Source organism: Musca vetustissima, unplaced genomic scaffold (genome assembly GCF_032173495.1).
Source record: "Musca vetustissima isolate MV318-11 ecotype Yass unplaced genomic scaffold, APGP_CSIRO_Mvet_v1 utg1185, whole genome shotgun sequence".
Lineage (NCBI taxonomy): Eukaryota > Metazoa > Arthropoda > Insecta > Diptera > Muscidae > Musca > Musca vetustissima.
The window spans coordinates 146,398-173,179 of NW_026875695.1; the positions used below are offsets into that span (position 1 = coordinate 146,398).

The following is a 26,782-nucleotide window of genomic DNA, read 5'->3' on the forward strand; positions in this document are numbered from 1 at the left end:
CAAAAACAAAATACAAATGGTATCCCAAATAACCCGCCAAACACTACTGAAGTATATTTTTTCCCTATAACATCATTTTGATTCAAAATTCGATTTTTTTATCAATTTTACCGAAAAACTTGTAATTTTTTTTAGAAAATAGACGAAAAATAGTTAAAATATGAAACGCCCTCTGGCGGCGGTCATAGCTAAAAATAAAGACCAGAAATGAATTTCTCGACCCCAAAACCCCCCATATACACATAAAAAAGATAATATAACGATGAATAAAAAATCGAATTTTGAATCAATATGATGTTATAGGGAAAAATCATGTTTTTGAAAAGTGGGAGAATCGAAAATCGAGATAGACATATGGTAGATATATATATATATATACCCTCTCCATAACAGTTTATATTAAATTTTTCGTTCCGTTTGCAAAACTTCAAAAGATCCGTCGGAGATTTTTGATCAGTATAACCTATTTAAGATAGAACTTTGAAATGTTGCCTTGACGTAGTTATTACTTCTGGGATGTTTGGTATTGCAAATGGGGTATGTCGGTCCACAGAAAATGCCAAATATAGGTTAATATTGGTAAATACATACATAGACCCCCTTAAGAATTTGCTATGTTAAAAATTCCCAGCCTAAAGGTCCTGACTTAAAAACAGGATGTATACCATGGTGGAGGGTTCAAAAGCTTTTATCGGGCTGAACGTAACAACGTTTTTACAATCGAAATATCGGTTTTGACCCCATGTTTGTTTGGATCAAATCCGTTTCAGACAATTTGGAGTCGGTTTACAAATGTATGTCCGTCTGTCTGTTCGGTTGCTGCATACGATAACTCTCAAATGAAGTAATCGATTACATCCAAACTTTGCACATCCTTTCTTTTAAACTTAGTTCAAGTTCGAAGAATATCGGTCTACTCCTTCCCCACAAAGTGGTGAAAATTTTGTAAACGGACTATCCTATTTGAAGCAAACTTTGCACAACCTATTATCTTCATCAAGCATAAATCATGTTTGAAGATGGGCCAATTAGTTCACTCCTTTGCTGGTATCTCCCCAACAAATGGTCGAAATTTTCAATATTTATAAAACCAATCATAATCGAATGGAATGTCCGATTTTAACCAAACTTTGCAAAACCCGTTATCTTTACCCAGCCTAGATCAAGCCCTATTGGCCCTTCCTTCTGGTACCTCCCTCACAAAGGGTCAAAAATGTATTAACTTTTACATTTAATTTGAAACGAATTTAATAGACGATTTGATCAACATTAACTGCGAAACCTCTTTGATAAAATATATAACTTATATAAACTTATATAAACCATTGTGTAATTCCGAAGGCCTCCGCAAACCATAGGCTCCGTGTCCTGCGAAAGAGTCTTGTGACCCTATATGAAGCTATTTTGTATATTGGAAAAAATCTGCAAATAATGTATCCGCTGAAATCCCAGAATTCCTACTTGAAGCCATGCTGCTTGAAAAATAAGATTAGAATCATTCAAATACCTAATATGGGGACATGACCTATGGGGGATTATTTCCTACGAAAACGTTTATTAACCACTAATAGCCCAGTATACGAAATTACTGTCATTCTCTGGTGTGGTAATGATAATCGTTGACCATATAAGAATACGTATACCCTTTTGCAAATATCAGCATATCTCCTATGTAAACTTTCGTGATATTCGGGTCATAATAATGAACTTTAGAGCGACTAGAAAAAAGGTTTAGTCGAATGAGAACTATATATTTCATGGTAATGGGAAGACTCAACAATATCAGAAGCGCAGATCTATGTAAATATTTAAGTATAATTCCCACATCCGAGTACATCGGTATAAAGGCAAATTATTCCTCTGGTGTAAACTAATACGCCATAGAATGGGAATTTCGCTATTTTTCACACAAAAATCTGTGTGCACTTGACCCGCAAAATATTAACGGATTATTATCATATGGGTCATTTTTTACCTCTAAATTGCCTAGGAAATATACACAATCAAAGTTGTTGGTCTGATCATAACCATAAATTGTGATCTTATTTGGCCAGAAATGGATTTACATGCAAAATTTCGTGATGATTGGTCCATAAATGCGGCCTGTCGACTCAGATTATTGAGATATGATGATTGGTATGCTTAAAGTGGGATCTACGACCAATATATCCGGCATTACAATATCTTCACAAAATAGTTGTGATATGTAAAAGTCTCAACTTTTTATACCCTTCACCACACTGTGGTACAGGGTATTATGTCTTTGTGCATATGATTGTAACAGGCAAAAGGAAACGAGATAGACACATGGTTCCTTTTGAGAATATGCATAGAATCACTTTCTAAGTCGATTTATGCATGTCCGTCCGTCTGTCTGTCCATGTTAAATTGTAAACAAAGTACAGGTCGCATTTATTATCCGAATTGGATGGAATTTGGCATAGGTCACTTATTCGGCCCAAGGACGAACCCTATTGAAATTGGGAAAAATCGGTTCAGATTTGGATATAGCTCCCATATATATTTAAGCGATTTAATGTAAATGGTACCTATATATCTTTCGATTTGCACGAAATTTGGTACAGCCTAATCATTTAGGTCTAGAATGATGTCTGCCAAGTTTCATGAAAATCGGTCCAGATTTAGATATAGCTCCCATATATAGTTTCGTCCGATTTCATGTAAATGGTGCACCAAAATCCCTATATATCCTTCGATTTGCACCAAATTTGGCATAACGGACTGAATTGAGCCAAGAGTTATGTCTGCCAAGTTTTGAAAAAAATCGGGTCAGATTTAGATATAGCTCCCATATATAGTTTCGTCCGATTTAAGGTAAATGTTGCACCAAAGTCTCTATATATCTTTCGATTTGCACGAAATTTGGCACATAGTACTGAATTAGGTCCAGAATGATGTCTGCCAAGTTTCGAGAAAATCGGCCCAGATTTAGATATAGCTCCCATATACAGTTTCGTCCGATTTCATGTAAATGGTGCACCAAAGTCGCTATATATCTTTCGATTTGCACAAAATTTGGCATAACGTACTGAATTAAGCCTAGAGTGATGTCTGTCAAGTTTCGAGAAAATCGGTGCTGATTTATATATAGCTCCTTTATATAGTTTCGTCCGATTTCATATAAATGGTGCAACAAAGTCCCTATATATCCTTCGATTTGCACGAGATTTGGCATAACGTACTGATATGATCAAATTTTGCACATCTTACAAAATTGAGCATAGAATTACGTAGTTGCGTTTTCTAGAAGTACAGACATAGCCCAACGGATGACCTATTTATATTTGTTTGAAGTCGATTTACATACTTTATGGATATATCTAGGTAGATTCACATTTAGATAAATATCACATATTTTATTTCATCCAATTTCATGTTAATAGTCCTGTTTAATATACCCATAGTGGTGAAGGGTATCATATAGTCGGCCCCGTCCGACTTAACTACTTTCCTTACTGGTTTAGTATCATTCTAATTCTCAGAGAAGGCTAATGGCTAATACACTTTTCATAGATAAAATATCTGACATTATGTGATCAATTATTTATAGAAGATGACTAATCTATATTTTTATATAAAATCTCATCTTCTCTTTGAAGAGAAAATTTGGTTAATAGGAACATGTCAGTTCCTAGTCCAACTGTTTACCTTCCAAAAATCATAAGTTTTTTAATAATTTTCATTTGGATGTGAGTTTAAATATTTTTATATCAAGTCGATTTTAGAAATATTTTGCTATAAAAAATTGATCTTCTTCGAGAATATTTTGTTGGTGGCAGCAAAATACAAAACAGTGTATTTATATGTAACATAGGCTTGCATTGCTCGACGTTCACTTTTGAGAAATAAAAATCTAAAATCTGTTTATTAATTTATTGATTTGAATATATGTACATACATACATATGTATATATAACCAACAATTTCGACCTCATAAATTTCATTTTATTTTATTACAGCCGTATGCCACAGCCAACCATTTTTAGGCATTGCGCTATTTAAATTTAATGACTAATCGCCCAGCTATGGTCATAATTTACAATTCGTGGTCAAACTCATAAATACAAAATTTTTTGTTTTGCATTTATTTATTTACATATATATATTTTAAAATATGTCTACACTTGTAATAGGAGAGACATACAGACAGACAGTCTGGCTGATTGTCTGTCTGTCAACTGCTAAGAACACAAAGAGACATATGTGTAGATAAATTACACAATATACATATTACCCTACCCCTATAATAATTGGTGTAATATACATATGTACATATGTATGTTGATCTCATCTTCAATTGCCCGGAAACTTTAAAATTGAATTGTAATCGAACATTTCAATAATTCTGTCAGTTGTCACGATTTGACAATATGACGACCATTATTGTCGCTGATTAATGTCAATGGTTGTACATACGGAGATACGCTTATACGTATATACGTGTAACATTAGAATTACATTTAGTTGTTTTCTATTTTAGTTATAATTAATTAATGAGCTGGATAAAGGCAATTCTGTAGAATTCGTTGGAGATGTGGTTGTAGGGGGTGAAAGATTGAAAAGTAAATTTTAATTAAGGAATGTTTTTGGAAATGGAAACCCCATTAGTATCAATTTCGCGCTAATAATATTTTTTGCATTATATTATATATTTATGTATGTTATTTTCCCTCTATAAATATAAATACATTTTTTAAAGACATTATGAAGGATTTTTACCATTAAAAGAGCATCGAATTTAAAATCATGTTCCAAGTATTGTGATGTTAATTTGAACGATAGCAGAAGTCGCATGAACAGATACACCGATGCCAAAAACAAACGGACAATAAAAAACCAGTGGGCGGGGCAGTATAGTCGGACGGGGCCGACCATATAATACCCTACACAACTTCCACTATAATCTAACTTTGCGTTATTTGCACCCTCTTGCCATCCGACTAAAGGTCAACAAATATTAGCAATATTCAGTAGACGAGGGCTGTACTTGTCCAGATTCTCCGTGGGTCACGATGTGATGTTGGTGATGTCAATTTCAAAAAAAAAAAAAAAAAAAAAAAAATCACAAAATGTTAAGTTTTCGGTCGACTTCATCCCAAAATTATAGGCGTCCTTGGCCATAACTGGAATCTCATGGAAATTTTCAAAGCGATCAGCGCTATATTTCTGCCTCTAGTGTGGTATTGGGTTACTAAATAAATATTTAGGTGTAACTCCCACATCTGAGTACACACGACCATAAAATTGGTATCAGTTTAAAGGTCAACCACTCCTCTTGAACACACTATAAACTTCTCGGGTCTTGGTCCTTCAGGGGCAAATATATACGCCATAGAATACAAAATTTGTCATTTTTCACACAAATGTCAGGGTTCATTTGCCCCGCTAAATATTGACCGATCTTTATTGGCCCGATCCCTTTCTTCATGCAAAAATTCGCGGTGTTTGGGCCGTAATTGCGGCCTCAAGAGCGACCAGAAAAACCAGAACCAATCCTACATGCTAAATTTCGTGAATATTGGTCCATAACTCTGGCCTTTATCGTGTTTACAAATTATAATGGACAGACGGACGGACACACATGTCTAGATCGACTCTGCTAGTCGAGATATGACGATCGGTAAACTTAAAGGTGGGTCTAGGGCCAATATTTCGCGGCGTTACAAACTTTTGGGGCTGCACAAAGCTATAATACCCTGACAACATAGTTGTGTAGTGTATAAAAAACCAGTAAGGAAAGTAGTAAAGTCGGACGGGGGCGACTATATGATACCCTTCACCACTATGGGTATATTAAACAGGACTATTAGCATGAACTTGAATGACATAAAATATGTGATATTTATCTAAATGTGAATCTACGTAGATCTATCCATAAAGTATGTAAATCGACTTCAAACAAATAAAAATAGGTCATCCGTTGGGCTATGTCTGTACTTCTAGAAAACGAAACTACATAATTCTATGCTCAATTTTGTACGTTGTGCAAAATTTGATGTCAAACTGACTAACATGAGGAGTTTGATGCCCAATTTACTTGAAATCGGGCCAAATATTAAGCGATTTCAAACAAACTTGTCACAGGATACGTTATACTAATTTCAGAACGTTTTGTTCCTATTGGTTCCTTGGTGCGTCAAGTACTTAAAATCAATCTATAATAAAAGGGAGCTATACCTAAATGTGGACCGATTTTCACGAAACAACGCAGACATCAATCTAGGCTCAATTCAGTACGTTATGCCAAATTTCGTGCAAAACGAAAGATATATAGGGACTTTGGGGTACCATTTACATGAAATCGGGACTTTGAATAGGGACTTTGGGGGACCATTTACATGAAATCGGACGAAACTATAAGTGGGAGCTATATAGAAATCTGGACTGATTTTCATAAAACTTGGCAGACATCCTTCTAGGCTCAATTAAGTACGTTATGCCAAATTTCGTGCAAATCGAAAGATATATAGGGACTTTGGGGTACCATTTACATGAAATCGGACGAAACTATATATGGGAGCTATATCTAAATCTGGACCGATTTCCACGAAACTTTACATACATCATTCTAGACCTAAATGAATAGGCTATACCAAATTTCGTGCAAATCGAAAGATATATAGGGACTTTGGGGCACCATTTACATGAAATCGGACGAAACTATATATGGGAGATATATCTAAATCAGGACCGATTTTCATGAAACTTGGCAGACATCATTCTAGACTCAATTCAATACGTTATGCCAAATTTCGTGCAAATCGAAAGATATATATGAATTTGGGGCACCATTTACATGAAATCGGATGAAACTATATATGGGAGCTATATCTAAATCTGGACCGATTTTCACGAAACTTTGCACCAACTTTCGTGCAAATCGAAAGATATATAGGGACTTTGGGGCACCATTTACATGAAATCGGACGAAACTATATATGGGAGATATATCTAAATCAGGACCGATTTTCATGAAACTTGGCAGACATCATTCTAGGCTCAATTCAGTACGTTATGCCAAATTTCGTAGAAATCGAATGATATATAGGGACTTTGGGGCACCATTTACATGAAATCGGACGAAACTATATATGGGAGCTATATCTAAATCTGGACCGATTTTCTCTAAACTGGGCAGAAATCACTCTAGGCTTAATTCAGTATGTTATGCCAAATTTCGTGCAAATCAAAAAATAAATAGGGACTTTGGGGCACCATTTACATGAAATCGGACGAACCTATATATGGGAGCTATATCTAAATCTGGACCGATTTTCTCGAAACTTGGCAGACATCACTCTAGGCTTAATTCAGTACGTTATGCCAAATTTCGTGCAAATCAAAAGATATATAGGGACTTTGGGGCACCATTTACCTGAAATCGGACGAAACTATATATGGGAGCTATATCTAAATCTGGACCGATTTTCACGAAACGTGGCACACATCATTATAGGCCTAAATGATTAGCCTGTACCAAATTTCGTGCAAATCGAAAGATATATAGGGACCGTTTACATTAAATCGGTTAAATATATATATGGGAGCTATATCTAAATCTGAACCGATTTTTCCCAATTTCAATAGGGTTCGTCCTTGGGCCGAATAAGTGACCTGTGCCAAATTTCATCCAATTCGGATCATAAATGCGACCTGTACTTTGTTTACAATTTAACATGGACAGACAGACAGACGGACGGGCGGACGGACATGCATAAATCGACTTAGAAAGTGATTCTATGCATATTCTCAAAAGGAACCATGGGTCTATCTCGATTATTTTTGCTTGTTACAAACATATGCACAAAGACATAATACCCTGTACCACAGTGTGGTGAAGGGTATAAAAACAAAATAGAACCAGTAGGGGAAAAATATACACCGGAGACCCATAAAGTATATATAACATTCTAAGTCGATTATGAGTGACCTCTGTCACACTGTCCACTGTATCGGTCTACGTTTTCGTATACCCCCATATAACCCCAAATATTATATTTTTTATATAAACGACATTTACGTTTAAAATTAAAAAATGTGCTAATTACGTATCCCCTCAATTTTGACTTGTTTCATAAATACCGATGTCGATAAAATCGGAGAAATGTTCGAAGTGGACCGGCATGTTAGCAGTCGTAACATCGCCTAGGAGCTAAAAATCGACCATAAAACGGTTTAAAATCATTTACACAAAGCTGGATTCAAAAAAAAAAAAGCTCGATGTTTGGGTGCAACACCAATTAACAGAAAAAATAGGATGGATCGAATTTCCATCTGCGAAGCCTTGGTTAATTTCTTAAACGGATGGTGACTGGAGATGATAAATGGATCACATACGATAACCCTATGCAAAAAAGATCGTGGTCAAAGAGCGGTGAAGCACCTCAAATGGTGGTCAAACGGACTAACGGCCAGGAAGGTTCTACTATGCATTTGGTGGGACTGGAAGGGGATTTTTTATTATGAGATGCTTCCATATGATCAAACGTTAAATTCTGATCTCTACAGTCAACAACTGGACCGTTTGTAGATAGCAATTGACCAGAAAGCGCCAGAATTTGTCTACAGGAGAGATGTCGTGTTCCACCAGGACAACACTAGGCCACACATTTCTACAGTGGCTCGGCACCAAGCGATTATCATCTAAATCTTGCATTGTACAATTTGTTAATGATAACAAATTGGTATCAAGGGAGGATTGTGAAAATCGACTAAAAGAGTTTTTTTTGCAAATAGAGAGCAGGACTTTCGTGCGATTTTGTTCATCTTCAAAGACCCACACAGTCGATTGATGTTTTTTAAAGCTCATTTGCATAAATCCGTGATTCGTCACCTGTGACGATCTAATCAATGTCTTCTGAAGCAGGAAATTGTATCGAATTTTTGGACACGCTTTTCGACCAAAATGGCTGTAATATGATATTGTGAGGTATCATCAGGTGACCAACAAATTATCAATATCGGTATGGCTCCCATATTATGATATCCCTGATTTGTCTCTATTTTGAGGATTACAAAAATTGTTTAAGGTCATAGCCCTATACCAGAAGGTGGAACGTATATTATATTTGCCATAACGTTAGTAACACTTCAAAATATTTATTGGGGACTTCGATTAGAGGTCATATCCGTTGCAATATGTAAGATAGGTGTTTCCCAAATACATTGATAGTACTCCAAGGGTATTTGGCATTGCAAATGGGATATTTCAGTACACTATGTTGGTCTCCCACACTATGTTGGGTGAAAAAATCGTCATAGCAAGTTTTCCATATTGGTTCACGTTTTTTAAGGCTTTAGCGAACCGAAGTCTTAGTGTTTTTATTTTTTTGGAAAATATTCTACACAGAAAATGTTTAATATAGGCCCATGCTTTGACATACCCCTCATATCTTGGTCCATTTTGGGTATTTTCAAGAGTTTTAATTGCAGATTAGAATTGAGGCGAATGTAATTCTGTATTCCGGGTTATTGGAGGATGAATAACATCTTTGCAGAAAATTGTTTGTATAGGTTAGTGTTTGGAATTAGTTCCCATTAATAGATCCCGCTCTGTTATAGGCATTTTAATTGCTCTACGGGTATTTTTCCAATCGTAGTGTCTGTAAATTGGCTTTGGTGGGTAAAAAACTCCTTCGTAAAAATTACCATTCAATATTTTGTTTTGGAATATACCTCTTATAAAATTTACCATTCGGTTGGGCTTGTTGTTCGTATCAACACTTGTTTGATATATTTTATTTAGCGTGCATATCGAAATAATTTGAGAAATACATATGCGAATTTTGCAACTCCAGAAGTCGGTAAGAGGGTCTGAAACAAAGAAACAATGGAATGCATAAGTAGAACTATGAATGAAATTCTGAAAATATTCATTAACATGTTTTCTGTGTATGGGGGAGAATGCTTGTTTTTTAGACGCATTTTTCCGCATTTCTTTCATAGAGGATGAAAAAGCAGAAAATTTATGATTCCATATTCTGATGTAGCCTTGAAGGTTTCAACAGTATTTCCCAACTGAAGTGGGTGTAATTTCATGTTCCAGGTTCATGGAGGATGATAAACATGTTCGCAGACATTTTTCTATATATGTCTACCTTTTTACGTTCTACTTTTATAAACATCCTGAGAAATAGGAAGCTATATATAAATTCGGATTGATTTTCAAATGAATTAGCCATAGTCGATTTTCTAATAATTGAAAAATCCGAACTTTGATGACAGAAATGCATGAAGATGGACAATAAATATGGATATCTATATTTTCTTGTTTCGGTATAGGGTGCACTAACCGAAGGTGGCCAAATCAAAAGAATACGAAGTCTGCGGTACTTATATAGAGTTGTTATTGGTCACACACAGGAAAAAACTGGAGTATTGTCATGATGGCGTGGTGTTATTTCACAAATTCGTTTTTTTCGCAACGTATTGTTCGAAATATTTTTTTGAGCGCGCAATCCCTTGACAAGAAATCATGATCCAGCATGGCCCTACAAACAAAGGCAATTTTGAGCAACACTTTTATATTAGAATGCATCAATTGCTATGATGTAAACAAAGTACATGCCGAATTTATAATCCGAATTGGCTGAATTTTTACATAGCTCATTAAATTGTCCCAAGGACATACTCTATTGAAATTGGGAAAAATCGGTTCAGATTTAGATTTAGCTTCAATCGATATTTTGGTCCGACATAATGTAAATGGTGAACCTAAGCCCATATATTTTTTTCGATTTGCACGAAATTTGGCATAGCATACTTAATTAAGTCTAGAATGATGTTTGGTAAGTTTCGTGAAAATCGGTTCAGATTTAGATATAGCTGTCAAATATATTTTCGTCCGATTTTATATTAATGGAGCACAAAAGTTCCTATATATCTTTCGCTTTGCTCGAAATTTTGCGTAGAATACTGAATTGAGTCTGGAATGATGTCTGTTGAGATTCGTAGAAATCGGTTCAGATTAAGATATATGGGAGCTAATATATATTTTCGTCCGATTTAATGTAATTGGTGCACAATGTCCCTATATATCATTCGCTATGCTCGAAATTTTGCGTAGCATACTGAATTGAGTCTGGAATGATGTCTGTTGAGATTCGTGAAAATCGGTTCAAATTTAGATATAGCTTCCGCATATATAATAGCTTCTTACGATTTTATGAAAAGTGTGCATGAAAAACCCAAAGTTTGTCGGATTGGCACTCAATCGTGTACAATGTATTGAAGTTAATATAAAATATTCTCTGGCAAGTTTCGTTGAAATCGGTTAAGATTTAGATATAGCTCCCATATATACATTTTCGTCCGATTTTAGGTAAATGATGCACCAAACTCCTAATATTTTTCCAATTGACACGAAATTGTTCACAACGTATCAAATTGATTCTAGAATGAAGTGCAGATGCAGATATAGCTCCATATATATTTCAAACGGATGTCTGATTGAGATTAAATTTTGAACAGTGCGGCATACCAAATTGCGTGTATCGAGTGTGCTTTTAATCGATTTACATAAATTTGTCCCATTGTACGCAAACGGCTCTTAATCTGCCCGAATGAAATGAAATTTAGCATAGTTTGCAGCATAGCATATATTCGGATTGATGTTAGTCATTTGACATATAGATAAAGGTCAAATATTTAATTCCGTTCCATTTCATGTCAATGTTCCTTCGAAGAGGTGACATCTCTTAGAACACATATGTCGAATATACCCAAAATGGTGAATGGTACCATATAGTCGGCCCAGTACGACTTTACCACTTTCCTTACTGGTTTCAATTATAATAGACCAACAGATTAACTATTAATTCCTTAATGAGACACTTATTGTTTTCCAATATAAAGAATAACATTAAAAATCTGTCTTTTTTCCAATACAGCCTTTAAATCCCTCATAGCAGGTGTCTTCAATGTTCTCTCAGCAATCGATATGCAAATACTACATCTTCCCCATTAAGTCATTTACTTAAACAATTAAAAATTAGTTAAGATTACAATCTTGTCATATTAATTTTCCGAATGCTTAACACGAAACTGTAAACTGCAGCAACCACAACAACAACACCGATGCTAACAAATATGGAGGGCGTGTGTGCGATATGAATTCATTAAAATTTCAAATTACAAATTACTGAATATTTTTAATTAAAATTTTCAATTTCTTTTTTGTCATTTGGTGGCAGGGCATCCTTTTTGCATGCGATAATGGGTAGGAGATTCCAAAAATGAAACGAAGTTCACCTCTGAACAGAACAGTTGACTAGACAGCCAAATGGAAATGAATTGGCTGGAACTGATTACAATAATAGTACCGAAAAAAAAAACAGAAACGACGAAACTACAACAATAACAACAGCAACAAAGCCACAAAGGGTCTGTGGCATTCAAGTCTTTAATAAATAAAATTTTAATGTGTGTGTGTGTGCGTATTTTCGCATTCGCTTTCGTCGTTGGCGATGTTGTTGTTGTTGATGCATTTGCTTTATCATTTAATGAGATCACTGCTACTTAATTAAATAAAGATTCCATTTTTGGTCGTTCGCTGTGGCTAAAACACATGCTTACATACTCACGTGTACTTCATACTGCAATGTCATACATACTCGTACATGTGGCTGTCGTCATCATTATCAATACGAATGGTTGAAGAGGGGTAGAGAGCACCACAAGTTTCGTTATCGTATTGAAAAGCCGTGATGTGGTGTGGCAATGTTTTGATTTTGTTTTTCATTCGCAGAAAACCTGTACAAACTGACCCTGGTTAATTTTAATTTGTATACTGTCCACAGTAAAATGGAGGGTATATCAATTTGGTCAGACAATGAGAGATACTAATAGGAGACCTTATAAAGTATATATATTTTTAAGATTCAGGCCCGGAAAGATGTTGTTGACCTCAATTCAATTAAGGTAGAAAGACGGAAATGTGAGATATACTAAAATTGATAAATTGTGTCCCTTTTATGATTTAATATTGCCAATACCAAACAAAAAAAGGCATCTGAAAATATTAATATGTTCGAATTTAGCTTTACCAACAGATGCTTCTATGGTCTGAGTAATGGCCTCATCTCGCCAGACCAAATTTATACTCTACAAGACGCTGATATTACACGTGCTGTTGTATGAATCTGAAGCATGTGTACTTGCGCAAGCAGATGAGGCAGCTCTCGGAGTGTTTGAGAGAAAAATTCTCCGGAAGATCTATGGGCCGATCTGCGTCGATGGTTAATATTGTCGTCGAATGAACCATGAGTTATACCATCTATTCTCGGACATTGAGATAGTCAGACGTATTGAGCTGCAGCGACTACGTTGGTTAGACCATGTTGTGAGAATGTATGAATATGCTCCAGGTCAAAAGAAGGGGAAGACACGAATTTGATGAAAAGATCAAGAGGAGGATGACATATCAGAACATGGTTTTTGAAAATGGATGGACTGCGCACAAGACCGACGCACTTGAAAATCTTTTATAAGCCCGGAACTACCGTTCTGTCACAAGGCAGCTAAAAAAGAAGAGCTTCAGCAGGCCCGACTTTCTTAAGTGTGGGTTTCCTAACTCATGGGAAAACATACAATTTAAACAATAAAAGAATGCTAGGATAATAGGAATGGAGGACAATCATGGGAAAATATAATTCGAGGTATTCATCATTCTTTTGTAATATGTTGCCTTCCTACAAAGTGGTTAAATAAATTTCCCTAAGAAAATCGGTCGTAGAACGTAGACCGAGGTATTACGGTCTAATGCAACTTCCGATGATGTGGTTAATTCTGAACTTAATTCTCCTCCAATAAAATTAGAAAGGAATAGGAAGATTCGACACTCCATAAGAACCTGAAAAATATAATTAAAGCCAATTCGGTTAACAAAAGTATCAACACCCCCCGATATACGGATAAATGGGGCTTATCATTATATGGGGGCTTCCTGGATTGAGATATTTGGATATAGCGTTATATGGGCGCTTCCCTAAAGTTGGACCAATATTGGTAATATTTAGCAGGATGATTAACTATCATACCGCAACCCAAAATAACAAATTACAATCAATTAGGTAGAAAAATGTGCCCAACACCATCAAAATACCGAATATTTTGGGGGGTACCGTTATATGAGTGCTACCCCGAAACATAAGCCAATATTGATAATTTTTCATATTGATAATTTCTAGTAGCCAATGTTAATCCAAAATACTAATTTACAGTTGATTCTGTTGAATAACGTGACTAAAACCCCTAAAATAGCGAATAATGGAGGGTATCGTTACCACCTAATTTTGAAGGGTATAAAGGGAAAGTCAAGCGGTACCCTTCACCACTTTGAGCATATTCAACTTAATACACTTATGTGACCTTTATTTACATGCGAGCCGACCTAAATCAGTCCAAACACATGTCATTCTACAGCCTATGTTAAATTTTATTTAATTCGTACCGATACACGTTAGGCTACGTTTTGTACAATTTTGTGATATTCGGACAAATCGCAAATATATATGGGAGCTATATCTAAATCTGACGCGATTTGCATAAATCGAACGAACTCGTTTCCTTTTGTACAAAGACATAATACCCTGTATAGTGAAGGGTATAATAAATCTCAAAATTATATGTCGATATAGCTATGTTGTGCTCTAGCCCCATTTTCGGTATTTTAAAAGATATATCCAGGAACTTTTCGTGAGGCCCAAGTTTTGACATAACCCCCATATAAAGGTCCTGTCCTCATTATCTACTATATTGATGGTTCTGGCATAATTTTCTACTCGACTAGCATCCTGCGTTCTTGGTGGATACAAAACGTCTTTACAAAAAAGTTTTAAGTAAAGATCCATTTTTATACCCTCCACCATATTATGGAGGGTATATTAATTTTGTTTTCCCGTTTGTAACTCATCGAAATAATCATTTCCGACCCTATAAAGTATATATATTCTTGAGTAGCGTAAAATTCTATGACGATATAGTCATGTCCGTCTGTCTGTCTGTCTGTCTGTTGTAATCACTCTAGCGTCTAAACGAATTGAGATAGATCGCCAAAATTTTGCATGGAGTGGTGTTTTGTCTGCAGGCAGGTCAAGTTCGAAGATGGGCTTTATCGGCCCACGTTTAGGCATAGCTCCCATATTAGGGTACCCCCAATTTTCGGTATTTTGAGGTTCTTGAGCGCATTTTCAACTGAATTTGCTGAAATTTGGTACATTGAGTTCTAATTGGGTAGCAAATCTCTCCACTAAAAATTATTAATATGGGTCCATATTTTCGGATAGCCCCCATATAAGGGAACCCATAATTTTGCGGTATTTTGGGGGGTTTGATCGCATTTTTCGTCCGAATTCGCTGAAAATCGGTACTTTGAATTCTTATTGGGTAGCAAATCTCTATACTAAAAATTATAAATATAGGTCAATTTTTTCGGGTAGCCCCCATATAAGGGTACCCCCCAATTCTCGGTATTTTAGGGTTCGTGAGCGCGGTTTTAAACCGAATTCGCTGAAACCTGGTACATTGGGTTCTTATTGGGTACCAAATGTCCCCACTAAAAATTATAAATATAGGTCCACTTCTTCGGGTAGCCCCCATATAAGGGTACCTCCCAATTTCCAGTTTTTGAGGGGTTTTTACCGGATTTTTTCACCGAATTGGCGTTAATTTAGTAATTTGATTTCTTATTGGGTAGCAAATCTCTCCACAAAAAATTATAAATATATGTCAATTTTTTCGGGTAGACCCCATATAAGGGTACCCCCAATTTTCGATATTTTGAGGTTATTGAGCGCGTTTTCAACCGAATTCGCTGAAATTTGGTATTTTGTAGTCGTATATGGTAACAAATCTCCCCACCAAAAATTATTAATATTCTCCCCTTTTTAGGGATTGTCCCCATATAACCCCCTTTTTTATATTTAAATCTGATTTTTTCCTTGTGTTGGGGTTGGGTAGTCGTTACGGGGAATAGTCAATTTTTACCCCATAAAGACTAATTAGCCATGTGTTGTAAGCATTCCGCCTTCTAAAGATATTGTGATATAAAAAAAACTAAAACATGACGATAATGAAATATATCGGCAGACATTTAGGTAATCCTCAAAATAAATTAAAATATTGGGTTTAATATTTGCATATACCGGTCATTAATTAGGCATAGCCCTCATATAATGATATCCCTAAATATTCACTATTTCCTACACTATGTAATCAATATTGGTCCCCCTTTAGTCATAGCCTCATATAACTTTGTAATCTAAACTACAGTAGTTTTAGGATTTTATACTCTACCATGCGTTGTCAGTATCAGTCCACTTTTTGGATCTTACAGATTTTAGGAAAAATCCCCATTAAAAATTGTGTACATAAATCGGTTCGTAGAATTATCGGTATATGTCCACTTTTTGGTATGTTCCCTATATTTTCATTGCATGTATCTGTCAGTATAACTATTTTTAGAAATGTCGGTATAGATCCACTTTTTGGTACGTTCCCTATATTTTCATTTTAGTGACTGTCAGTATATCTATGGTGGAGGGAATCCAAAGTTCGGCCCGGCCGAACTTAACGCTTTTTCACTTGTTTACATTATAAAGATAACATCCATTTCGGTGTATTGAAGGTTTTAGCAGATTTTTGAACCGATTCCGGCTTCTCAAAGGTTATAAGTATAATTAAAGAAAATTTTAATAGGTTTATGTTAAGGTATATCCTTTAAAAAGTCTAGCTTAATTTTCGGTATTTCGAAAGTTTTTACCGATTTTCTTAAAAAAAGTGTTGCAATTTGCTAGAAAATGTCCGATATAGGTCATTGGTTTCATATAATTCATACATTTTTAGGATTGTCCCGATATAACTGCATTTTCCATAATTCTCTATTTTATATAAATTTGGCCCATTTCAATTAAATTGACTGTTATTAAGTATTTTCGGTTCTTAGAAGGTAGGTAAAAATTCTTTCTAACAAAAAATATCAATATTGCCATAAGTTCCAGAGACACCTTAAGACACTTTTTTACTATAGTTTGATATTTTAGGTGTTTATTGGGAGTAAATTCTTCGTAATAAAATTTTACCATGGCATTGCCACCATATAAAATCCCCATTCGATTTTAGTTATTTTGAATGTTCACTTCATAATGGAAGGCCGAACTTAACGACGTTACTTGCTTTTCTTAATTCAGTTCTCAACCATAGTTATTCAGGAATATCTTTCAAGAATTGTGTTTGAAAATTTCTCTTTTGAACAGCGCTTCTTACGACATCTTCTCGAAACACTGTTTACGTTTCGAAAACAATTAATGAATCGGTTTCAAATTTTAACATATTATCTATTGTATGTTCCTTCGTTGTCAAACAAAAATAACTGGTTTTTCAAAAAGTCCTGCAATTATTGATCCACCCCCGTATCTGTCACCGAGATAAAAACATAAAATAATTATACATTTTTAAAAACAATCAATTTATGCTATAAAGGAAATAATATAAAATCAGAGGTTGCCGTTGTTGTATTTATTATATTTACGGGAATAAATTATTTTATGTGTCGCGTGATGTTCGACATCACACAGCTAACGAAGCAACCACCATCCTTTCATCCAACCACCCACTCAATTAAACCATTCTTTAAAGAGTCTCTCCTGACTGTATATTTTGTCACTTTGAGTGTGTATTTGTATCTTTTGTAATGTTATCTTTCACTGTGGTAGTTCAATATTTATTACAATCGTAAAGAAAAATTGTTATGCTTTTTTATGTGGCAATTGTAAAAAGGAGTTATAAAGATTTACAATTTAATGGAAATAAGATGAGGGAGAGAGAGAGAAAGAGTGATATCAGTTAACCAGAAGACAATATGAATGGGTAGGGCAATAACGGAAAGGATTGTGAGACATACGGATGTAAACAATGAATAAAAAGGGAATAACAACTATTGTTGTTGTTGTAACAGCTTGAAATCAAAATATTGGTAATAAAAACGCAAGTTGTCTTCGATATCATAAAAAATATAAGAAGTTAAAATCAATCGGAAATGTAATAACAATTGGCAATTGGTGGTTATAATTCGTTAGGAAGCAGGGGAGGGTTATTAATACTAATTTAAGCTGTTATAATGTTAAAAGTGTTTCTTAATAAACATTACTTAACAAATAGAGGCTTGTGAAGGTCCTTGAAAATATAAACTAAAAAAATTGCTTGGAATGGCGTGCGAAACATATGCAACAAGGATTACTACATATATTTTTGGTTTAATAATGAAAATGCGAATAGTTATCAACTGATGTTTGTTGAAGCACATTTTTTACTCTGATTGAGGCACCTCCAAACAATGGCATGACGACGAAAATCGTTGAATTGAAAATCTGAGGATGAAAAATTGGAAATTGGCCCTGGAAAATATTTTTTAAAAAAATCCAAGCCTATGTTAGCTCTTGGAAAAAATAGATTTCAAACCAGTGAGCGGAGTAGTATAGTCGGACGGGGCCGACCATATGATACCCTATACAACTTCCACGAAAATCTAACTTTGCGTTATTTGCACCCTCTTGACACCCGACTAAAGGTCAACAAATATTACTAATATTCAGTAGACGAGGGCTGTACTTGTCCAGATTCTCTTTACCGTAGGCTATGTTGTAATGTTGGGCTTTCAATTGTGGACTATAGATCGACTCAAAAAAAGGTAGTTTTCGGTCCACTTCATCCCAACATTATTATCTGCTCATCGACCGGTCCACTTCATCCCAACATTATTATCTGTCCTTGACCATAATTGGAATCTCATGGAAAATTTCAAAGCGATCAGCGCTATATATCCGCCCTCTAGTTTGGTAATGGGTTACTAAATAATGTCTGAATACGTAAGCACCTGTAAATATTTAAGTGTAACTCCCACATCTGATGACATACGACCATATAATTGGTATCAATTTAAAGGTCAAACACTCCTTTTGAATATACTATCAACCTCTCGGGTCTAGGTCCTTCAGGGGCAAATATATACGCCATAGAATACAAATTTTGCCATTGTTCACACAAAAGTCAGGGTCAATTTGACCCTCTAAATACTGATCGATCTTTACCAAAACAGGCATGCTTATTCTTTGGACCGATCTTCTTCTCCATACAAAAATTCGCGGTGTTTGGGCCATAATTGCGGTCTCTGGAGCGACCAGAAAATCCGACAAATATAAAGTTTTTGGTCCATTTCATCCCCTAAATATAAACCGATCTTTACCAAAAACAATAGGGGTCTTCATTGGCCAGAACCCATTCTAAATGCAAAATTTCGTGAAGATTGGTCCATAACTGTGGCCTGTATCGTGTTTACAAATTATAATGGACAGACGGACGGACACACATGTCTAAATCGACTCAGCTAGTCGAGATATGACGATCGGTATACTTAAAGGTGGGTCTAGGCCTGTATCGTGTTTACAAATTATAATGGACAGACGGACGGACACACATGTCTAAATCGACTCAGCTAGTCGAGATATGACGATCGGTATACTTAAAGGTGGGTCTAGGACCAATATTTCGCGGCGTTACAAACTCTTGGGACTGCACAAAGCTATAATACCCTGACAACATAGTTGTGTAGGGTATAAAAATCCACGCCTATGTTGGCCCTTGAAAAAAATAGATTTCAAAACATCCACGCCTATGTTGGCTCTTGAAAAAAATAGATTTCAAAACATCCACGCCTATGTTGGCTCTTGAAAAAAATATGTTTTTAAAAAATCCACGCCTATGTCGGCTCTTGGAAAAAAAATATTATTTTAAACAAGTGAAGAAACCGTTAAGTTCGGCCGGGCCGAACTTTGGATACCCTCCACCATAGATATACGACAGGTACTTGAAATAAAAATATAGGGAACATACCAAAAAGTGTACCTATACCGACATTTCTATGGACCAAATTTTTTTCAAAAAGTTTTAAATTCATCCAAACTTTGCCCATCTTATTATTTCTTCCAAAATTAGTTCAAGTTCGAACATGGGGAATATCGGTCCACTCCTTCAGAAACCTCACACACAGGGGATAGGCCTAAATTCGGGTTATATATATATATATATATATATATGGGGTGAATCATCGAAACTTATGTTCTAGTTTTTTCGTAACTTACGCAGATGAAATGATTACAACAGAGTCTTAGAACCAAACCCAAACACGGTACAAATCATATAACTATTTTAATAGTAGTAAAGTCGAACTGGGCCGACTATATGATACCCTTCATGTTAATGTTCCCTCGAAGGAACATACTCATGTCATTCTACAACCTATGGTAAATTTTATTTAGAGTCGTCCGCGTACCATGAGACAAATTTATGGAAAACGATTTATAGGAAAATTGATACACACTATTCGGTACGACGATCTGTTGAAAATTTAATTTCAATCAGATACCCGTTCGAAATCCATATGGAATCTATGGCTGCATTAGCACCAATTTCAACAAAAGTCTTCAAGTCTTGATTTTATACGATGTGCAAAATTTCATGTTAATCGGAAATTTATGTAAAATCAGACGAAAATACATATGGTGCACCATTTACATAAAATTTTTCGAGAATATATATGGGAGCTATATCTAAATCTGAACCGATTTTCAGGAAACTTAACACACATCGTTCTAGACTTCATTCAGTACGCTATGCCAAATTTCGTACAATTCGAATATATAGGGATTTTTGGTGCACCATTTACATTGAAATCGGACGAAAATATATATGGGAGCTACATCTAAATCTCAATCGATTTTCTCGAAATTTTACACACGCCTTTCTAGACTCAATTCAGTACGCTATGCCAAATTTTGTTGAAATCGAATGATATATAGGTACTTTGGTGCACCATTTACATAAAATCGGACGAATATATATATGGGAGCTATATCTAAATCTGAACCGATTTTCACTAAAATTAACACACATCGTTCTAGACTTCATTCAGTACGCTATGCCAAATTTCGTGCAAATCGAAGAATATGTAGGTACACTATTTACCTTAAATCGGACGCAAGTATATATGGGAGCTATATCTAAATCTGAACCGATTTTAACAAAACTTGGCATATATTAATCTAGACCTAATTCAGTACTCTGTGCTAAATGTTGTCTCAATCGGACCAATATTGGGAGTTTGGTTCACCATTTACATAAAATCGGAACCGATTTCAACCAAACTTGGCATATATAAATATAGACCTAATTCAGTACTCTCTGCAAACTTTTGTCACAATCGGAGCAATAGTAGGAGTTTGGTGCATCATTTACCTAGATCGGATGAAACTATATATGGGAGTTATATCTAAATCTGAACCGATTTCAACCAAACTTGGCATACACCAACCTGGACCTATGTCAGTACTCTGTGCGAAATGTTGTCTCAATCGGACCAATATTGGGAGTTTAGTTCACCATTTACATAAAATCGGACTAATCTATATATGTGAGCTATATCTAATTCTGAACCGATTTCAACCAAACTTGGCATATATAAATCTAGACCTAATTCAATACTCTCTTCAAAATTTTGTCACAATCGGACCAATGTTGGGAGTTTGGTACGCCATTTACCTAAAATCGGACGAAAATATATATGGGAGCTATATCTAAATCTGACCCGATTTTCTTCAATTTCAATAGGGTGTGTCCTTGGGCCAAATATATGAGCTGTGCCAAATTTCATCCAAATCGGATAATAATTGTGGCCTGTACTTTGTTCCACGTCTATGTTAATTCTTAAATATATAGTATTTAAAAAAAATCCACGCCTATGATGGAACTTGAAATAATATTTATTTTTTAAAATGTCTTCAAAAATGTTGTTGAAAAATTCCTTAATATTTGAAATTTGTTTTCAATATTATAAAAATATTCACTGCGTCAGCGAAACAAAAATCTCAAAATTAATTTCAAAACAATTTGTTCAATGTTGTTTAATAGAAGAAGAAAATTAAAAAAAAAACCACAGCAAAACAATATTCAAAAACATTTTGCGTGGGTTGTCCTTAATCGGCAAATAACAATACTGACGCTGACACCGGCGAGGCACAAGAATACCATGGCCTTCTTCTCTTTCGGCTGTGACAATAGAAATTTGCCTAGACGATATGCGAGTATTTGGCATGTGAATATTATAATTAACATTTCCTCCTATGCATCATTTGGAGAGTAATTCGGCTGTGACGTATTTTGCTCATATCCCACGCTTCAGGGGAAATTTTAAAAATAATACAGTGGAGCAAAAAAAAAAAAATCAGAAATTATAGTTCGCATTATATGGAGGTTTCACTATATCTGATAAGAAACTCCTATTTTTTTTCTTTGAGTGTTTCCAACATTGAATTCTTAAAATTTATTTCTTTTTTTTATTTCAAAATATATTTGTCAATATTTTTGTATCGTGTTTTTTTTAGATAATTAAATTTTAATATTTTTCGTATTTTTTTGCGAATTTTTCTCTATTGCAGTTTTGTTTATCACCGTTTCTCTACTAATATCAGCAGCGTGACAATTTCCGGTTCCGTCCAATGTTTGCCGTAAGATGAAAACTGTATCTCAATATTCAACAAATTCAAAACAGCAACAACAAATTGCAAAAGTTTAAGAAGAAGACATTTTTGGATTAAAATCACACCACAAGTGGTAAGTAATTTGAAACCTCGTTAACACCCCCAAATGACTAATTCTCCACCCCACATTTTTTGTTTTTTCTTTACAGCCAACAACAACAAATTATTTGTTACAATTTTTAGTATTATTTGTGGAATTTGAAAACTTATTACTCACATTTCATTAATAGATCCAGCAAAGACCCATTTGGAATTCATCATTTAAAAATTCATATTAAGTTTCCCCACCAAAAAACCTACACAGCAACAGACACACACACATACACAAACACAAAATGGGCAAAGATTATTACAAAATATTGGGCATACCCAAAACTGCCACCGACGAAGAAATCAAAAAAGCCTACAGGAAATTAGCGTTACGCTATCATCCGGACAAAAATAAAGCAGCAAATGCAGAAGAAAAGTTCAAAGAGGTCGCCGAAGCCTATGAAGTCCTATCGGATAAAAGTAAACGTGAAGTTTACGATAAATATGGTGAAGATGGGCTCAAATCTGGTGGTAAGTTGTTGGTCATTAAAACAAATTTTTAAAAAATCTCCGCATTTCAAAAAAAAAATCCACGTCTGTATGGGCCCTTGAAAAAAATATTCTTTAAAAAATCAACGCCTGTATGGGCCCTTGAAAAAAATATTCTTTAAAAAATCAACGTTTGTATGGGCCCTTGAAAAAATATTCTTTAAAAAATCAACGCCTTTGTTGGTCCTTGAAAAAATATTCTTTAAAAAATCAACGCCTGTATGGGCCCTTGAAAAAAATATTCTTTAAAAAATCAACGTTTGTATGGGCCCTTGAAAAAATATTCTTTAAAAAATCAACGCCTTTGTTGGTCCTTGAAAAAATATTCTTTAAAAAATCCACGCCTTTGTTGGTTCTTGAAAAAATATTCTTTAAAAAATCCACGCCTTTGTTGGTCCTTGAAAAAATATTCTTTAAAAAATCCACGCCTGTATGGGCCCTTGAAAAAAATATTCTTTAAAAAATCCACGCCTGTACGGGCCCTTGAAAAAATATTCTTAAAAAAAATCCACGCCTGTACGGGCCCTTGAAAAAATATTCTTAAAAAAAATCCACGCCTGTACGGGCCCTTGAAAAAATATTCTTAAAAAAAATCCACGCCTGTATGGGCCCTTGAAAAAATATTCTTTAAAAAATCCACGCCTGTATGGGCCCTTTAAAAAAATATTCTTTAAAAAATCCACGCCTGTATGGGCCCTTGAAAAAATATTCTTTAAAAAATCCACGCCTGTATGGGCCCTTGAAAAAATATTCTTTAAAAAATCCACGCCTGTATGGGCCCTTGAAAAAATATTCTTTAAAAAATCCACGCCTGTATGGGCCCTTGAAAAAAATATTCTTTAAAAAATCCACGCCTGTATGGGCCCTTGAAAAAAATATTCTTTAAAAAATCCACGCCTGTATGGGCCCTTGAAAAAATATTCTTTAAAAAATCCACGCCTGTACGGGCCCTTGAAAAAATATTCTTAAAAAAAATCCACGCCTGTATGGGCCCTTGAAAAAATATTCTTTAAAAAATCCACGCCTGTATGGGCTTTTGAAAAAATATTCTTTAAAAAATCCACGCCTGTATGGGCCCTTGAAAAAATATTCTTTAAAAAATCCACGCCTGTATGGGATTTGAAAAAATATTCTTTAAAAAATCCACGCCTGTATGGGCCCTTGAAAAAATATTCTTTAAAAAATCCACGCCTGTATGGGCCCTTGAAAAAATATTCTTTAAAAAATCCACGCCTGTATGGGCCCTTGAAAAAAATTCTTAAAAAAAATCCACGCCTGTATGGGCCCTTGAAAAAATATTCTTTAAAAAATCCACGCCTGTATGGGCCCTTGAAAAAATATTCTTTAAAAAATCCACGCCTGTATGGGCCCTTGAAAAAATATTCTTTAAAAAATCCACGCCTGTATGGGCCCTTGAAAAAATATTCTTTAAAAAATCCACGCCTGTATGGGCCCTTGAAAAAATATTCTTTAAAAAATCCACGCCTGTATGGGCCCTTGAAAAAATATTCTTTAAAAAATCCACGCCTGTATGGGCCCTTGAAAAAATATTCTTTAAAAAATCCACGCCTGTATGGGCCCTTGAAAAAATATTCTTTAAAAAATCCACGCCTGTATGGGCCCTTGAAAAAATATTCTTTAAAAAATCCACGCCTGTATGGGCCCTTGAAAAAATATTCTTTAAAAAATCCACGCCTGTATGGGCCCTTGAAAAAATATTCTTTAAAAAATCCACGCCTGTATGGGCCCTTGAAAAAATATTCTTTAAAAAATCCACGCCTGTATGGGCCCTTGAAAAAATATTCTTTAAAAAATCCACGCCTGTATGGGCCCTTGAAAAAATATTCTTTAAAAAATCCACGCCTGTATGGGCCCTTGAAAAAAATATTCTTTAAAAAATCCACGCCTGTATGGGCCCTTGAAAAAAATATTCTTTAAAAAATCCACGCCTGTATGGGCCCTTGAAAAAATATTCTTTAAAAAATCCACGCCTGTACGGGCCCTTGAAAAAATATTCTTAAAAAAAATCCACGCCTGTATGGGCCCTTGAAAAAATATTCTTTAAAAAATCCACGCCTGTATGGGCTTTTGAAAAAATATTCTTTAAAAAATCCACGCCTGTATGGGCCCTTGAAAAAATATTCTTTAAAAAATCCACGCCTGTATGGGATTTGAAAAAATATTCTTTAAAAAATCCACGCCTGTATGGGCCCTTGAAAAAATATTCTTTAAAAAATCCACGCCTGTATGGGCCCTTGAAAAAATATTTTTTAAAAAATCCACGCCTGTATGGGCCCTTGAAAAAATATTCTTAAAAAAAATCCACGCCTGTATGGGCCCTTGAAAAAATATTCTTTAAAAAATCCACGCCTGTACGGGCCCTTAAAAAAATATTCTTTAAAAAATCCACGCCTGTATGGGCCCTTGAAAAAATATTCTTTAAAAAATCCACGCCTGTATGGGCCCTTGAAAAAATATTCTTTAAAAAATCCACGCCTGTATGGGCCCTTGAAAAAATATTCTTTAAAAAATCCACGCCTGTATGGGCCCTTGAAAAAATATTCTTTAAAAAATCCGCGCCTATTTTGGTCGTTGAAAAAAAAAAATACTCTTTAAAATATCCACGCCTATTTTGGTCTTTAAAAAAATCCAGGTCTACGTTGGTCCTTTAAAAAATATTTTTTTAGGTTTTTCTCCAAAAATATTTTTTGAAATCTTGTGCTTTAACGTTGTTTGGCATGACTTTTTTATGGTTTTTCATTTTTCCTCTTTTCCCCCCCTTAACAGGCAGAAGCAATGGCACAAGTTCGAATAATACATTTACATATCAGTTCCATGGTGATCCACGGGCCACCTTTGCACAATTCTTCGGTTCCAGTAATCCCTTCGCCTCGTTCTTCGACATGGGTGACAACCTGTTCGATAAGAACGTTTTCGATTTGGATAGAGAACATGATTTCTTCTCATCACCCTTTGGTGGTTTGGGTTCTCGTCATGGGCTTGGTGGTGCTTTTAGGTAAGTGAACCGTTTTGTTTCAATTGAATGTCAAATCTTTCCAAACCCCTCAACTCCTTGTGTGGTTTGCTTTAAATAATCCAGTGAAGACCCTCTTTCAGATCACATTCATTCAACGTGCATACACCATTCAAAAAAGAGAAACAACAAGATCCACCCGTCGAACACGATCTCTATGTTACGTTGGAGGAAATCTATCATGGCTGTGTAAAGAAAATGAAAATCTCAAGACGTGTCCAACAGCCCGATGGATCATCGAAAAAGGAGGATAAATATGTTAGCATATCGATAAAACCCGGATGGAAATCGGGTACGAAGGTCACTTTCCAAAAGGAGGGTGATCAGTCGCCGGGTAAAATACCTTCGGATATTGTGTTCATTATACGTGATAAGCCACATGCCATGTTTAAGCGTGAGGGTAGCGATTTAAGATATACAGCCCGCCTTACATTGAAACAGGTGAGTGGGAAATTTTGAGTTTTTTTTTTTTTATTTTATTTTATTAATTAAGATATTAATCATTCGCCTGACCAAAATTAGTAACAAGAAACAATCTCTTGGTATCATTTACAAGATT

The 26,782-nt window shown here is 35.1% G+C and overlaps 1 protein-coding gene across 2 annotated transcripts; it reads left to right on the forward strand.

Moving 5' to 3' along the window:
* Positions 1-22,898: 22,898 nt before the first annotated feature.
* On the forward strand, positions 22,899-26,690 carry LOC133338228 (dnaJ protein homolog 1-like). 2 transcript variants are annotated; one of them, XM_061546405.1, is made up of 3 exons: positions 22,899-23,171; positions 25,977-26,205; positions 26,295-26,690. In XM_061546405.1, the coding sequence occupies exons 1-3, from the start codon at positions 22,946-22,948 to the stop codon at positions 26,680-26,682; spliced, it is 843 nt and encodes a 280-aa protein (XP_061402389.1). In that variant the 5' UTR covers positions 22,899-22,945; the 3' UTR covers positions 26,683-26,690. The 2 variants fall into 2 exon arrangements, with proteins under 2 accessions (XP_061402389.1, XP_061402390.1); XM_061546406.1 differs by having other exon boundaries at positions 26,307-26,690.
* The last annotated feature ends 92 nt before the right edge of the window (positions 26,691-26,782 follow it).

Excerpts from the sequence above, each read along its gene's own strand:
- LOC133338228 (XM_061546405.1), top strand. The coding sequence starts at position 22,946 with ATGGGCAAAGATTATTACAAAATATTGGGCATACCCAAAACTGCCACC. Across the intron at positions 23,172-25,976 it reads AGATGGGCTCAAATCTGGTG|GCAGAAGCAATGGCACAAGT; the intron begins GTAAGTTGTTGG and ends CCCCCTTAACAG. Across the intron at positions 26,206-26,294 it reads GGGCTTGGTGGTGCTTTTAG|ACCCTCTTTCAGATCACATT; the intron begins GTAAGTGAACCG and ends AATCCAGTGAAG.